This window comes from Tribolium madens, unplaced genomic scaffold, assembly GCF_015345945.1.
Source record: "Tribolium madens isolate multiple individuals breed KSU strain unplaced genomic scaffold, Tmad_KSU_1.1 Scaffold_11;HRSCAF=98;Tcas5.2_LG3b, whole genome shotgun sequence".
Lineage (NCBI taxonomy): Eukaryota > Metazoa > Arthropoda > Insecta > Coleoptera > Tenebrionidae > Tribolium > Tribolium madens.
Window position 1 is genome coordinate 8,700,096 of NW_025400975.1, and position 17,794 is coordinate 8,717,889.

The following is a 17,794-nucleotide window of genomic DNA, read 5'->3' on the forward strand; positions in this document are numbered from 1 at the left end:
ATTGACCTTTTTGGATAAACAACGTAATAAAACACCTAAAATGTCATTTTTGAATTAATTTATTGTTATTTTTAGTAAATAATATTCAAGTATGTATTTATTTCATTTTGTAAAAAAATATGCTATGTGAAAAATTGTATATTTTAAAGTAGAATTTTTTTGTTTTCTTGTGCAAAATAACGCAATTTTTGTCCTAAAATAACAATTCTTCGGCATATTTTTGAAATTTTGCAAACTAATTCTGCTTTTAGCTGAATAACTTGCCAAATTGCTCAAAAAAGCAAAAATAATGACAATTAAAACCACTTTCAAAAAAAGGAAAAATTAACACCAACTTTGACCAAATTTAATAATTGTTAACTCATTTTATTGTAAATCTTTGAAGCAATGGAGTTTTTGGCTAAAAAACGTCCTAAAATTGTTGGGAGAGAGGTTTAGGGCCCGCAAATACGCCGCTACCGCCCTGGAAAAATGTAATTTTAAATAACCTTCGCAATTACGCAACTCATGACGTCATTGGTTAAAATCCTATTAACAACTGATCGTTAAAATTAATAAACTTGTACTTTTTGCCCTTTGATTCCCCCAAGAAATATAATTGCGAAACTTTTTGAGTTTTAATTCAACATCTGAAGGTAATATTGATTTCAAGAAATTTACAACTGTAAACAAATCTCGTTAAGTGAAAAATTTATTTTTTTAACATAAATTTTATTGGTCCAATTAATTAAATCACCTAAATAAAACGTAACTTATGTAAAGAGCCCATTCAAACAATCTATTAATAAAACGGGTAAACTAATGATGTTTGAAACAAATGCTAGTAGGTGGTCCAGACTTCTGAAGAAAGCAATTAAAGCATTTCACCGCGATGTAGAAATTAAATTGCAATCTTTTATTGAAGAAAATTTAACCAATCAGTTTTGTTTATGGTTATTTGAAGCCGTTAAAAGATGCCTTTAAACCGGTTTTACCGGTTCTAAAAGTACCAATAAATCTGATTTTACATAAATTGCATACAAGAATTTTTTTCAAGTGTACAAAATAAGTTTTCATTTCTTTTTTGTGCAATGATTTTAAGACAATTTAGTTCATTATTACCCAACTGGAGCAGCGATTACTTTTTGTTTGCCCCGCCCATTCGGTTTTCTTAACAACCAATGAAATATGGTCAGATTTAAACTGACATCCAACACGAAAATTTTTAACCAATCAAAAATTTCAAATTTTTCAAATTGGGACCAATGAAATTAGTAGTGAAAAAATTCATGCCCATATGAAATGTCAAATTTAATTAATTTAATATTAATTACATACACTTGAGTGCAAAAAAAAAGCAAATTGTCAAAAACAAAATTGTCAATTTTTTCCGAGATTTACATAGTGTGAAAAAGGTTGTTGTATTTGATGGCCTTGCCAGTGCAGCGTCATAAAAACAAAATGGAAAAACATGGAAAAACTTGATAGAAGTTTAGAAGATGCTTGAGAATTACAAAGACAACCAAAAAACTGGCATTTATTAACAGGCCAAATTACATTATAAAAAAATGCGGTTTTTTTTTGCACTCAAGTGTACGTATACACACGTGTAAGAAAAAAGACCTTAAATATTTACATTCAACATTATTTTTTGTAACACAATTTATTATAAATAACATCGAGCAAATAAAAATTTTAAGCTGAATTCAACTCTTGGTCTAATTTTTTCTTGCAAAAATTTAAGACATTCGTAACTTTTGTTTTTGGAAAATTACAATTATTATTATAATTTTCGTTGCAAAAGCTACTCATTTCTGAAATGACACTCTTTATACGAAAAAAATAGACCATTTCTTAAATTATATTTGAAAAATTTAATAAATTGAAGGGCTTATTGTAAGCCACATAATTGAGAAATAAGATTTTGGATTTTAAAAAAATCTATGAACTTTATATTTTGATATAACTCCTAGGTTTTTTGATAAATGCAGTAACTCAGACAGTAACCTTCACAAATCTTTTGGAAAACACCCAAACTCGTGAGTGTGATTCGTAACTAAAAAAAATGGATTGTAACATTGATAATGACAATGATTTTGGTTTCAATTTTGAAGATTCGGAATAAATTTTATTTTTAATTTGTTTTTATTTTGATTGGCTATTTTATAATAGTGGGGCAGATCAAATATTACAACGGTGCTACTATAGTAAGTAAATATAAAATTAAAAATACGTAAATTTTAAATCAGTCTTGAAACAATTTAAACTAGTGTCCTAGAAAAAAATTCATTTAAACATAGAAAACATGTTTAAAAAATTGTATCTGTAAAAAATCTGACATTTGATATTTTTTATGTCTATTTAATTTACTGGTAATCTTCTATAGAGCGTTTCAATATGATTGACATCTCGGTAGTCTTTGGCAATGTAAATCACACTTTAATTTTAGTTACTAATGTGAACATTCTTTAGATAAGATACTTCATACAAAATAACGTTTCAATTAAATTTTGTCAAGAAAAATAACACAACCTATTTGTCCAAAAGAAATTTGCATGATTTGGTAATGGTTTTGTGAATATAAAAGAAATATGGAACAGAAAAAAAAAAGGAAAAAAAAACAACCTACAACTTTTGCACTATATGTTTTTTCATAATTATTTCGTAAGTACAAAAATTTTGCCAATAAAAGCCACAAATAATTCCTCCCATAATTTCGAATTTTTTTGCTAGAGTTTTTACCAGTTTTTCCATGTTTCAGGTATCTTACCTTATTTTTTTCTCTGAAACACCCTGTATTTAAAAAATGCTGAATTTTTGAATCATTATGTCATATGGAGAGATCAAGATAATTTGTAATCGAGTCATCCTTAGACCCGAAAACGTATGTCTGTGAAACGCCAAATAAAATGACATGATCACAAAAATGACGATTTTAATAAATAAATTTATGATTTACCTTAAAAAAAGAAAAAAAAGTCCAGCTCATTATGCGGTTTTGACTTGTCTTTGTTTTGACGTTTGATGTGCAGTTAGTTCAAAAACAGACATACGTTTTCGGATCCAAAGATTATTGATATGTATAAAAATTAAAAATTAAATTGTGTACTTATTTTTTTATTACTTTACACATTGATATAAGCCATGAATTATTCGAGGTGGTAGCTGATAAAAAACAATTTCTCTAAAATCCCACTGTGACCAAATATAACAAAAAATTTTGTTGAAATAAAAAATATGGACACCAAACGTGGAAACCTTCATCTTGGCGTAAATATTTTAAACTTTTTCCTTCAAATATTTCTGACCTTTGCTTCTTGGAATCGCTCCAAATAGATTTAGCGTCACAGTTATAATTTTGATTGAGGATAATAATGACATGAATATTCATAAAATTATGACATTTTGTTGAAAAAAAAAAACGATTTTTTGTCCTAGATTCTAATAAAATCACGCAGTTTATGCAGATTATTATGTTTTATAGCTCGTCTTAGCCTCAAGCAACAGGTACCAATCAAAATAATCGAATTTATTGTAAATTGAATCAAAGGGGAAAAATGAAGCACCTCTTAATTTGATTTTTGATCCATGCGAGACACCCATTCGAGGACTCAGCACATGTTTCCAGTGGCAATTTAGCCTCCGGAATATCGATGACTGTGTACACGACCACGCACTGAAGCTCCATAGCACACACATCGCCAACTATTTTATTCGCGACTCGAACACGATCCAACTCGTCGCACTTACCGGATTTCACCGCTTTGTGAGTTTATTTCCAATTATTGTTACTTGAGCAAAACGTTTGGTTATTTATTGTCGTTTCGTAGACGCGGTGTGCTCTGGAGCCAGGCGATTGAGTCCTCCACCTCCTCCTCCTCACAGAGACAAAAAAATTTCATTTTGATCAGATTAGAAAGGAGGCACTAGGCTATTCTATAGGCACTAAAGCAGTGAGTGGAAGAAACTGGACTGATTTTCAGCCCTGGTGGTGGTTGCTATGCAACTCGGAGGCTGCGCCCTCCCTCTCCGATGTATTTGTTACCCCCAAATGCGTCATACTCTAGCACGATTTAAATAACCAACCACGCATTTGGAAAATCGAAACGAAAATAATGAAACACGATAATGTGAGAAATAAATGGACAAACAAGCGCACAATATTGATTTTGTATTAACACAGTTAGGGCAGGTCACGGTGACATAATAACAGTCATAGAAACGCGTTTACAAGCACCACCCCGTTATTTCTCCAGCTGGAAATAGAGAAATTACTATTGATTCGCATCGATTTGTTATCACTAAGGCTCGGATTATATGCACGAAAAATCCGCAAAATATGGGCATATATACAGGGTGCGCCAGAACTCGCGCCCCAGAGAAAATTTTCAAGTAAGGTAAGATACCAGGAACATGAAAAAAATGTTTAAAAAATTCTATCTGTCAAAAAATTTTGACATTTATTTTTTGACATTTGACATTTTTTTATGTCTATTTAATGATACTGATGATCTTGTATATGTTTTTTTACAATTATTTAGTAAAGGCACAAAAATTTTGCCAATAAAAGCCACAAATAACATTAAACAGAGTTACAATTTAGGATACAGCTTCTTTGTTTCCTCTTTTAATAGCCTATAGCAAAAAAACTTGTAAAATTATTTTTCCAACAGAAATAAATAAAGTCAAAAAACAAACTTTAAACCCTCATAACTTCGAAATTTTTATAGATAATTTTTTTTAACATTTTTTCCATGTTGCTGGTATCTTACCTTATATGACATTTTTCTCTGGGGCGCGAGTTCTGGCGCACCCTGTATGCACAAAAATATGCACAAAATATTAAGAAATATGCTCCAATATACCTATACCAAATATGCATCGATATGCAAAATTTTGAACAATAAAAAGTCAAACGTTTTTTGCTTAAAGTATTTATTTTTTGAAAAAATGTGATGTTTTATTTTTGACTTTTACAAAAATATTTTTTTTACATGACAACCCACCAAAAAAAAACATTTTTTTCATGAAGGTCATGATTTACTTTATATTAAATTATTTTTTTACATACGGGTGTTCGGTCCAAGTCGCCCCGGCCGATAACACCTAAACTTACTTTTTTTTTCAAAAACTAAATTTTTAAATAATACCATTCATTCCTCGCTTTCTTAGTAAATGCATCAAATTTTTTTGGCACATCCAGTGTAGCCGGAAATGCTACCAAATTTAGTTTTTCAAATGGAACACCTATGTTTTTTTGCTCAAAACAATAATAATTGGTATGAAAAATACGGTAAAGCACTATTTATTACATTTTACTTTATACATAATGCACTTGGAAAACAATTTCAAATTTTGAATTCTATTGTAAATTTTGCAAAGTAGGCGGATTTTACTTGTCAAGGTATTCATGCAAAAAGCAATATTCTTGTGTTTTTTAAGTGCAATAAAAATAGAGCGGAAGCTGAAAGACAGCATAGAGAAAAATACTCAAATAGAATTCACCCAAATCGTTGAAAATTTAGTCGAATTGAAAAACAACTGAGACGAATAGGTTTGCTTCTTAAAAATAAAAAACCTGTGGTTCTTTGTGAAGAACAAGAAAATAGGAATCTCAATGTTCTGTTATCAGTCGAAGAAAATCCAAGAGTTTCCATAAGAGAACTCGCTCATCAACTGACAAATTAGATTTGTCAAACCAACAATTAAACTGTATCCAAGCATTTTTTTTATTCACACCTTTCCTTTAAAATGAAAAATCGGGCTACGCCATCAATTTCCTTATAAAATTCTAAGATTTAAGATGTTTTTTGATTGCATTGTGTTACGAAAAATGTAATAAATAGTGGTTTACAGTATTTTTCATGTCAATTGTTATTGTTTGGAGGAAAAAAACATAGGTGTTCCATTTAAAAAACTTAATTTGGTAACATTTCCGGCAACATCGGATGTGCTAAAAAAATTTGATACATTTATTAAGAAAGCCAAGAATGAACATTATTACTTAAATATTTACTTTTTGAAAAAAAAAGAAGTAAGTGTAGGTGTTATCAGCCGGGGTGACTTGGACCGAACACCCTGTATATCGCAATTTAGGCAACAAAAATCGAATAACTCAAAAACAAAACAAAATTTTGTTCTTAAAATAAGATAATTTTTTATATTACTTTAATTTATATTAATTATTATTTTTTGGAAACAAATGATTTAAAAAAAAACCGCTTAGTTCAATACAATTTAAAAAAGAAACACTCAGCAGGGTACTAATTTTTTTATTTTGGCTTACGAATTACCGGTTGTTTTCTCTTTAAAATATTTTGTAATCGGATTATTTTTCATAAACTGGCCAATTTTTAACTTGAACTGAAATTTTTAATCAGAAATTTGTGATTTGAAGAAAATATGCACAAATATGCATTATTTCCCAAAATATGCACGATGTTGCCAAAATATGCATTTTTTAATTGGCTTATTTTAATCAAAAAACATTAGATATGCATAGAAAACTCACAATTTTGTTGATGTACATTCTAATAACAAATATGCATTTTGCATATAATCCGAGCCTTAGTTATCACACAATGGAAAAATCGGACGTAAATAACTGCTGTTTTTTTTCCACGCACTCAGTGCAGTTTATTTCCTTCATAAAACTAATTTGTTTGCGATTGAACACTTTTATTAGCACTATTTCTAATAATAAATCTGCAAACTAGAACTCCCCATTTTTTGTATTAATAAACGTGAATTTGGAGCAGATATTGTATTGAGCAAAATCAATAACGAACCTTTTTAAAGTCGCAAACATAATAGAGCAAATAACGTAAACACATATTGATTTTCATGGCGCAACTGACCAAAAGTTGAGCTGTTAAAAGTTTGTACTATTTATCTAACAAGTGCATAAATTAGTTTAAAAATTCTCTTATTTCTTCATAAATTTTTTCAATGTTATCCTAAAAAGTTTGTTCTATAATCCTTCTTTTCAATTTTAGCTGACAGTAAAACTGAGTTATAAAGTTGATTCTTGACTAAGGTATTGAACAAAATCGAACATTTTTACTCTAGAATTACTTTTAACTCATTAAATTTGGTATTAAAGCTTTTTTTCCGATAAATTACGGTACCTAAATGTTCATTTTTAATATCGCACCTAAAAGACATAAAATTCTGTAATAAACTCGCTTCATTAAATCCCTTCGTGATCTTAACAAAATTAAATTTTTATCACATACATTAAAGCTATTATTAAAAGATAAAAATCAACTTAAGAAAATTAAATTTAAAAAAAATCGTTAGTACAAGTTTATACAAAGTGGTTATAAATAATTTTCATCTTGCCAGCTATGAATTTTCCATGTAAAATAAAAAATGCCGCTTTACCTACCTACTTGTTTTAACTCAAAATTAAAAAATCGCCGTTTACTAAGCGTCCACTTCGAAAATAGATTTCAATTATAAACTTGTTTTCTTCCTAAGTATACATTATTATCAATTATTATTGGAAATTAGTTGAAACAATAAAAGTTCAATTAACAACAATTTATTATTAATTAATAAGTGACACTAATGGCAGAACTAGAGCTTTCAAAAAAAGTAGAGCGGCACAAATAAAGTTACATGGAAAAAAATTCCAAAGCTGGCTGGATGAAAATCATTTATAACCACTCTGTATAATGTAAAAAAATGCAATTTAAAAAGTACATCTCACATTTCTTTTTCACGTCCGTAAAAAAAGTAAGATTTTTGTTCATTTTTCACGCAATTGAATAAAAAAAAATGTCGTAGCGTCATTTTTAACGTAAAATATTTACGCAAAACATAAAAAGTTGCCCTTACATTTGTCAGAAATTAGAACGCATTAATTTTGGAATTTAGTTCTAACTTGAGTTTTTTGATACATTTCGAAATAAAAAGTGTTTTTGAAGTAGATAATTCTTGATTTTTGATACAAATGTAAAAAAAATGTTGTATGCAACTCTTAGTAAAGTATCCTTTTTTACTCAGCGGATTTGCGCACTTGCTTCGCTCGACAAATTTTCTTTACTAACTTGTAACATAAATAACTATTTATGTTTTTTTTCACAACTTCAGAACTTCTGAGTTAAAAAAAGCCAACTGTTAAAAACAGATCAATACCGAACTGTTAAAAATAAAGAAAATAGCGAAAATAACGAACAGGTTTAGAGTTTTATGAGTTAAACAAGTTTTACAATACATTTTTAAGACTTTTTATCATGTCAAAAATTCTGTTTTTGAAAAGTTATTCAATTCTGAAAAAAAAAATTTTTATTTAGAATTCTGGAAAAGAAACAAAAACTAAATAAATTGCTTTTTTCGTTTACAAACGACTATCATGTTACTTGTAACGACACTCCTGAATATATCGTCCTGAAACTGAATCCAATCGTAAAGTTACGTAAACCGTGTGCTAAAACAACGTTTCAAATGGTCGAAACTTTAATCCCATTTCACATAATCTTCAAATAAATCTCTTCTGACTACATGTTCAATCTCAAGTTACGCAAACTGCATTCGATTTGCGTATAAATAGCTTCATATTACGCCAAAACATGCAATTTTACAACAAAATTCAAATCCAATCAATGTTAATGCTACTGTGTTACTAAAAATACACATGAAATCTCCGGTTTTTTAGACAATTTCCGCTAAAGTGAACATCTGGACGACCTAAACGGAACGAGACGTTTATCTCATATGAGAGAAAAAATGTTTCCAATAAAAAAACACACTAAGCTTAAATGATAGCGAATATTTACAACAAAAAATGATAAACCGGAGACATTTTAATCATTAATTAAAATTTTAATTATTTTATTGTAAATTACATAAATCACAGTTCTGGCATTATTGTGTGGACACTCTAAAAGTGAAAAACGGTGAAATGCAAAAATTGAGCTAAAATAAAAAACGAAAAATGGTTCAAAAGGCCCACAAGTGCCTAAATTTACGTTTAAAAAAATTTGTTCATCTTCAATATGATAGTTGTTGACATTTCGTGTAAATATGGCACCCACTTTACAAGAAAACGATGGTAAACCGCAAAATTTATAAAGTAAAAAGGTTTCCTCGTAAATTGGAGTGAGAGACACAATTTTTACGATTTTACAACCACTGACCTTAAAAAACTCAAGAAATTTTTAATTTTTTATGCACTTTTTTGAGTCTTTAAGACCTCTAGGAAGATAAAAAACGTTCAATTTTAACAATTTTAAAGTTGGAATTTTTTTTGATATTTGTCGAAATTTTAGTCGATTTTTGGCACCCGGAGCGGTCTATTGCCAATAACTCCGGACTTAATGGTAATAACCTCTTATGTTTGGTACCGTTAGATAGAAAATTGAATTTTCTATCATATAAAAAAAGATCAGTGTTCTACGATAAATAGTTATCGAAAAAATTTCTGATAAATTCAAAAATATCAAGAATATAAATTCGACTATAATTTCAAAACTACTACGAATTTTGCAGTTTTCTTGACGCCAATCGATTCCCCGGAACATTTTACATANATTTCAAAACTACTACGAATTTTGCAGTTTTCTTGACGCCAATCGATTCCCCGGAACATTTTACATATGTTTACGTCAAAATATCATATCATTGATATACAGTTTTGCCGCAATTTATAAAATAAAAAAAATAAAAATCAGTTAAAAGTTAAAAAAGTTTTTGAACATTTTTTAGTTTTTTTCATAAAAAATTAATTTCTCAAAAATTATGTGTCCTAGGTCAAAATGGTTTGTACAGACGTATTCTGCGGTAATTTTACATACAGTACTAGTTTTTCATAAGAATCAAAAATTTTTGATTTTTTTGTTGAAATTTTTTTGGTCGATTTTTGGCACCCGGAGCGTTCTACTGCAAATAACTTTAGACCCATTGGTAATAACCTCTTATATTTGGTACCGTTAGAAAGCAAATTTAATTTTCTATCAAACAAAAAAAGATCAGTGTTCTACAATAAATAGTTATCGAAAAAATTTCTGATAAAATCAATATTGAAAGATTTAATAAAATAAATTTATATTTTTTTTATCTATGTATATTTTATTTAATTTACTCTTAATAAAAAAAAATTATATATTCTTTATTTTATGTAATTCTAGTTTTTCAACTTAATATGTTTATAATTCACGAGGATAAAGTTTATACACGAGCCAAGGACGAGTGTATAAATCATCCATTATGTGCTCGTTCATTAATATACTATAAACATTGTAGGTTTTTAATATCAATAAAATTACAGTCTTATTTGTGAAATGTTGAATTTTTGCCACTACTTACCGGTCAAAAATTCGCGCTTCCTTCAACACATTGCCCAAATTGATGTAGGCATCCAAGAAGTTGGGATCCAAACCGACAGCTTTTTCAAAATGATGTATAGCGAGCCAAATTTCTCCTTGAGCGTTAAAAACGCACCCAAGATTGCTCCAAGCGACGGCGAAATCCGGTCTAGTTTCGATTGCTTTCAAATAACACGCCTATACAACAAATCCGAAATAAATAAAAAGAACAAAGAACTATAGTAAATCGCAAGCGCCCATATTTTCGAGGCCTCTCTAACAGGTTGGGAAAGAGAAAAAAATCGCCAAAAACGCAATGAACGCACATTATGGTGAAAATTTACGCCAGATAAGAAAACTACGCACCAAAATATCGAAAAGAAAAATTATTACGCAAGCAAGCAATTGACGCACAGAGAGGCCTCACTCCAATACCTAAAAACAAAGAAACATCTTGTTCGCTTGCGTACATTACCTGAGACTAAGCCCATAGTTTTACCAGTGTGATTCCGGGGAGGCGCACGGGACATCAGCCACATACCTGTATTATTGTACAGCAACAGTAATACCATTAGTCAGCATTCTCATTTCTCAATTATGAAGGCCACAAACAGAAAATCACCAAACCCACCGGGCCTAAACTTAAAAGAAACCAACTTATTTACAATGTTCACCGGGTGGCCAACACTGGAAAATCTAAAACAAAACTGCTGTGTGAAAAGCAGAAATTGTTCCAATTTTTCCATGAATCCAAAGACACTCAAAGGAAATATGAACCCCCCTGAAAATATATTTCTCCTTATACGCCTACCGCCTCATACTCTCAATATACAGGGTGGTCCGTTTTTATTGTTACAAATTTAAACAGGTGATAGGATATTCAATTCTAAGAAAAAAGTTTCCTATAAACATGTATCGAAAAATGCTTGGTAAGGGAGCTACACCCTTTGAAAGGGGGCCAATAGGTTTTTGCTAATATTTCAGAAACCATTTAAGATAAAATTACAAAATTTGGTACAGATGATAATCTTTATACATCTAAACCAATTCAAACATCAAATGTCGAAATTTCTAATCAGGGGATCCGAAACTGGTGGGGTTTAGGGTAAAAAAATACCCTATCTATTTTGGTTCTAGTTCCATTGGTTATGCATTGACCAAAATGGTGGTCACTTTGAACAACTCCCCTAGATTTAGGCAAATTCATTTAATTAATGTTATTATTGTTACTGTAATGTAATGTTAATTAATTGAGGTTGATTAAAAAATATGAATTTCTTGCTTTTATTATTTAAATGAACTAATTTTATTCAAAAACAATAAGTCGTATCGACACAAGAGAGACTTTTCTGTGATAAACTATCAAACTTAAGATTTTGTTGCTGAAAGTACCGAGAAACTAAAGCCAAAATAAATAGGGTATTTTTTTACCTTAAACTCCCCCAGTTTCGTACGTCTCTGATTGAAAATTTCGACATTTGATGTTTGAATTCATTTAGGTGTATAAAGATTATCATCTGTACCAAATTTTGTAATTTTATCTTAAATGGTTTCTGAAATATTAGCAAAAACATATTAGCCCCCTTCCAGGGGGTGTAGCTCCCTTGCCAAGCATTTTTCAATACATGTTTATACGAAACTTTTGTCTTAGAATTGAATATCCTATCACCTGTTTAAATTTGTACCAATAAAAACGGAACACCCTGTATTACCAAAGAGCGAATTAATTAATTTATTCAACTGAGTTGGATAACTTTTGGATATTTTTTTTTTTCATTTCTTCTTAAAGAATTCTTTCTCGTTTTTTCTTTTTGTTTTTGAGCGACTGGCAATGGTTTCTTTTTTTCTTCTGAATTTATTTTTATTTAAATTTTATATTGTTTATAATAATTATTTTTATTTTTATGTTATAATTGTTTTTTTTTCTATCAATTTTTTTTCGAGGTTAAGTTGAATATCTTCAAGCTAGACTTCGCCTCCACATCTTTGTATTACTTTTAATTTATTAATAAAGACCTTTATTATTATTATTATTAAAATAGATAGCTCACAAATAGTCAAAATCAAATGAGAATAGTATTAAAAAATCATAAAAATAGCATTGTTAATTTCTGAGTTCTAATTTTCCTTAAAGTACTGCCAGTTCATGTAAATAAGCTTTTAAGAAAAAAAATATTGCGATATTTTGGTGAAACTCTCTTTTGCGATAATCAAAATAACATAAAAGCAACAAAATTAAAATACAGAATGTCTCAGCTGAGATTATCCCGGTATAAATAAAAAAAACAAGTAAAAAGCTACAAATTTTCAAAATCAAAAAAATTCAATTTTGTAAAAAATGCATACAAAAATTACCTTCATTTACAAGTACTCCCATAGAAAAAAACTGTTACAGCAAAAAAATATAATTCACAGTTTATTATTATTCAATAGAAATTGCGAACAAAAAAAAAGTACTTTTTCCATTACAAAAAAATAAGCCATACTTTGAAACAAAAATATTGATTGGGCAAATCTTATAAGAGACATCCTGTACAGTTAAATAAGATAGGGTACCACAACACATTTCAAATTTACATATATCTAAAGAAATATATAAACGAAAAATCTGTATTGGAATTTGGCTCGTTATTGGAACTATTACCTATGAAAAAAAAATGAATTTTGATTAAAAATAATTGCGTGGAAGTGACTAATAATAGGTTGTTGTTCAATTAAAATGCTTGCAGTATTTACAGATAAGCTGCAAGTTATGTAATCATTTTGTTGTAGGCTGATATTTTCTATAACAATGACTGAAAAAAAGAAAAATAGAAAGAAATGAAAAAATCTACGCAGAGCACCTGAAAATCAACAGTTACTAGTTTTACTAAACAAATCATTGGTAATTATTACTTTTAAAACTAATAACTGTTAGAATTTAGAAGAAAATAAAATGATTGCGTCAAAAGTATCAAACTACGCAGGTGTGATAACTAAAAATGAAGAAAAATCCTGTAAGCTTGCACTAATAACGCATTCATCTCAATCAGAAAATCGCTAGTAGCCAAAATAACTAAAAACTGTGTGTTTCAAATGGAATTACGCAAACGCATGTGATAATTTTTCACATTAGGACGCACAAGGTGAAACTACGCATCGCGCACTATGAGAAAATATCAACCTCAATTGTGCCTTGTAAAATTTTATAACTTTTATTTTTTAGAGATTGAAATAAATTGTAGATGGAAATAGTATTCTGAAATAAATAAAACACAACATGGTGATAATTGAACATACCTTGGCCTCGTCTAAACGACCTAATGCTTTTAGGAGGTTACCCAAATCGCTACGAACACAGTAGAGATCCTGTGAGAAAGGAATAAAATGCACCATTTAGACAAATTTTGAATGGAATGTTTTGTATACTTACTGGATTGTACTGCAATGCGGTAATGTATGCTTGAACTGCTTGCTCCATATCTCCTGCAGCGACAAGAGCTGCAGCTAAGTTGATATATCCATCAATAAAATCAGGTTTGAGACGGACTGCATGTCGATAATTGTCCAGTGCTTCCTGCAACTGGCTTCTTTCCTTGTACACGTTGCCCAAATTACTGAAATGTAAAGGCAATTTGTATACCAAGAGAGAAAAAATATGTATTCTCTCGACGAGAAGTGGAGGGTAGTAATGAGGCTTTTCACCATTTGCCCCCAGAAAATAATTTATATAAATTAAAGTAATATAAAAAATGTGATAGTACAGAGTGGTTATAAATGATTTTCATCTAGCCAGCTTTGGAATTTTTTTGCATGTAACTTTATTTGTGCCGCTCTACTTTTTTGAAAGCTCTAGTTCTGTCATTAGTGTCACTTATTAATTAATAATAAATTGTTGTTAATTAAATTTTTATTGTTTCAACTAATTTCCAATAATAATTGATAATAATGTATACTTTGGAAGAAGACAAGTTCATAATTGAAGTCTATTTTCGAAATGGACGCTTAGTAAACGGCGATTTTTTAATTTTGAGTTACAAGTAGGTACCTCTATTTTCGTAAGGCGGCATTTTTTATTTTACATGGAAAATTCACAGCTGGCTAGATGAAAATCATTTATAACCACTCTGTATTTTGAGTACGAAATTTTATTTTGTTTTTGAATTATGCGATTTTTTTGTCAAAATTGCAATTTATGTAAGAATTTGAAAAAATTTACTATTAAAAAAAATATAAAGTAGATAGTTGTAATCTTTAGATCATAACTTTCATGAGAAAAATGGTTTTATATTGAGTTGCCATTTGAAACATTTTTTTTTTTTTGTAGAACTCGAAAACAAAAGGAAAATTTCGAAAAATTTTATTCACATTTTTATAGCACTTTATCATTCATCAATTAGTTTTTCTAAAAAATAAATAGTTTAAGCGAAAAACGATTTTTTTTTTTATCTTTACGCCAAAACTGCAAAGGAAAAAAAGTTTTTGATTTACTTGAAACCAGCAAATCTGTAATTAAAACTTCATTATTCTAACTCAGTAGAAAAAAAAGTTCATTTTTCTCTTGATTTTGGACTTGGAATAATTTTTCTCTGCTTTTTAAGCCCCACATTGGCGGTTTTATTATTTCGACAATGATGTCACTTTGACAAATGAGTTTACGCAAGTTAAATAACAAAAATGTTTGTGAAAAACATAATTTTAATAAACAGCAACTCAAAGAAACAGCTTTAAAGTAAAAACCCAAGTCATTTTTAACAAGAACTATCATTATTTAATTAATAAATTAATTGTCAGTGACATTTAGTTGTCAAATAATTAAAAACACCAATGTGATAAGACTTAAAAAGCAGAGAAAAATCAAGAGAAAAATAAATTTTTCTTTCTACTGAGTTGGAATAATAAAGTATTAATTACAGATTTGCTGGTTTCAAGTAAAGTAAAAACTTTTTTTCCTTTGGAGTTTTGGCGTAAAATCAAAGATAACATTTTTTTTGCTCTTGTAAACTCAATCAAGTTATTGAACTTCTAACAAACGCCTTAATTTTTTTTATCTTTACAAATGCAACACACTAAAAAATGTTACAACCTTATAGCTTATACCTTCTTCTTTGCGGTAGTAAAAAAAAATATTTCTAAACGACTTAGTTTTTGTGTAATAAATTTTTTTAAAAGTGCATGTTTTCGTCAAAAAAATCGTCTTATTTTTAAAACTAAGCAAAATCGACCAATAAAAGTTTAGCTTAAAAACATTGTCATAAAAATCTACATCCAAAAACGCTAAGAAACAAATGGTGTTTCATTTAAAAAACACAAGTTTGTATTGTAACTTATTTTTTTGGGACACCCGGTATGCTGTATGTATGCGGGACGAAATGTTTTTCCTCCCTCAGGAGAGATATTTTAAGGGTTGAAAATGATATTTTTTGATAAAGGCGTTGAAAAATATTTTTGTTGCTTCGATGTAATTTACAATTACATATTCATAACCACGTGTGTAAAGTCATACATTTTCATAAAACTACGCAAACACGCAACATAATTATAACATAATTGGCACAAAAAAGTTCCAAAATACGGCGAAATCCAAAAATTTCAAGCAATTTTAAGATTTAATTGTCAATTAATTTTTGCATTTTGAAAGAAAATTCATTATTCGTATTATGCTCACTAAATTTACTTTCTACAATTAAGACGAAAAAAGTGAAAGTTGTAAAAATGACACTCTACAAAACCGTAAAAAATTCTTATCGAACAAGTTATTTTTTCACTTTATTTTTGCCCAAGAAAAATCACGTCAACACTTATGAACCAAACTGATAAGTTAAAAGATAAAACAATTAAAGTCGTAAATTACATTAATTGTGAATAAATTCTAAAGTAAACATAAAATTGATACCAAAACAGTGTTGACCTGGGTCAACGAAGCCCATGATATCGCCAACTTATACATAAAAAAAATGTCCAACGTTATTTTATTTAATTACTTTATAAAAAAAACTTCGATCCATGTTTAAAAGTTGACTGCTGATAAATTTATTAATGACATGCAAAAAATTCCTGAAACATACAAGGTGACCAAAAATGACTGATCAAACTGTCAACAACCGGAAATGTTACTAACAAAACTTCCACTTTAATCGGATAAACAATTTCTATCATTGCTCTCTTTCCACAAATGAGGTCAAAATTAAAGAATGACAAAAACGGTAAATGCAATATGCATTGGTTGGAAAGAGACGCCTTTAAATCATCCGATTTCTCCTGTCACTTTTGACAAATATTAATTTAATGACAATTCAAAGTATCAAAGTAGGCTATTTAACTGTCATTCAGGCACAGTCTTACCAACTGGCCAAATTTCCATAGCCTACTCTGATCTAGAACAAAAAAATCCGCTAGGGGTCACCCCCTCCGCTTGAAATAAACTACAAAGAAGATTTCTTCTCAATGAATCCAAATTTCATTACCTGTAAGCTTCGGCCAAGAGTGGATTCTGCTTGATTGCCAAAGTGCTGAAATGTGCGGATTTATCAAGTCGCCTGCACTGAAAATGTATGCTTGATAAAAGCAATAAAACTCCGGTATTCGCCTGATCCTGTCTCCATAACTGCATGCAATGCCTTTCGGCATTTTCGTAATCCCCAGCTTGGTACTCGCGATGGGCAAGCTCCAAAAGCCCTACCACACAAAATCCATAAACATTACGCCATTTTACCATTACAAAACTCACCAACTGACGAAAGCTGCGGAATATCGTTCATCTTCAACACGATGGGACTACCAGGAACTGTACCATCGACCACGATCTGGTCCTGCATGGTAAAAACAATTATGTAAACCTTGTCATTCACAACCACTAAATCAATGCCCTCTAATGGCGACAAACAAGTGAAGAACTGTGGTCAAAGCGCAACTGCCACCTGATTGGTCGTTGAGCTGGCATGTGATTGGTGGAACTGGATGGAAAATTCCATTCCATGGTACGTTACTCACCTGGATATGGGCACGAAGAGTCCCACAACGACTTTATACAATTAATGGGAAATACCAAAAAGCACCATTTGCACTACCACCGTTCTGGGAAGAGCTTTGAAGCGCAAAAAAACCACAACGCGTCTTATCAATTTCACGCCCGATGAGTGCGTTCGGGAGGCCTTGGACTTCACGGAAATGCCCGAAAGCGGGGCGCTAAATTTGAATTGAGCGACAAGTGACAATTGCACACTACATTAAAAAATCCTCATAATTAAGGATCATATGCAAAATGCATATTTGTTATTAAGAGGTATATCAACAAAATTGTAGGTTTTCTATGCATATCTAATGTTTTTTATTAAAATAAGCCAAATAAAAAATGCATATTTTTAGGAAATATTCAAATCACTAATTTTCGATTAAAAATTTCAGTTCAAGTTAAAAATTTATGAAAAATGATCCGATTACAAAATATTTTAAAGAGAAAACAACCGGTAATTCGTAAGCCAAACTCAAAAAATTGGTACTCTGCTGAGTTTTTTTTTAATTGTATT

General features: G+C 29.8%; 1 protein-coding gene across 2 annotated transcripts in view; it reads right to left on the minus strand.

Moving 5' to 3' along the window:
- Window positions 1-17,419, minus strand: part of LOC123006499 (UDP-N-acetylglucosamine--peptide N-acetylglucosaminyltransferase 110 kDa subunit) — a 28,314-nt gene extending 10,895 nt beyond the window's left edge. The window contains exons 1-6 of one of the 2 annotated variants that reach the window (XM_044401153.1): window positions 17,259-17,419; window positions 16,996-17,077; window positions 16,733-16,943; window positions 13,699-13,882; window positions 13,566-13,634; window positions 10,288-10,484 (exon numbers count right to left, since the gene is read on the minus strand). In XM_044401153.1, coding sequence (XP_044257088.1) covers window positions 10,288-10,484; window positions 13,566-13,634; window positions 13,699-13,882; window positions 16,733-16,943; window positions 16,996-17,026 — 692 coding nt within the window. In that variant the 5' untranslated portion in view covers window positions 17,027-17,077; window positions 17,259-17,419. Of the gene's footprint in view, window positions 1-10,287; window positions 10,485-13,565; window positions 13,635-13,698; window positions 13,883-16,732; window positions 16,944-16,995; window positions 17,158-17,258 lie in introns of those variants that run through there. The other variant, XM_044401067.1, reaches the window with a different exon arrangement.
- Between the last annotated feature and the right edge of the window lie 375 nt (window positions 17,420-17,794).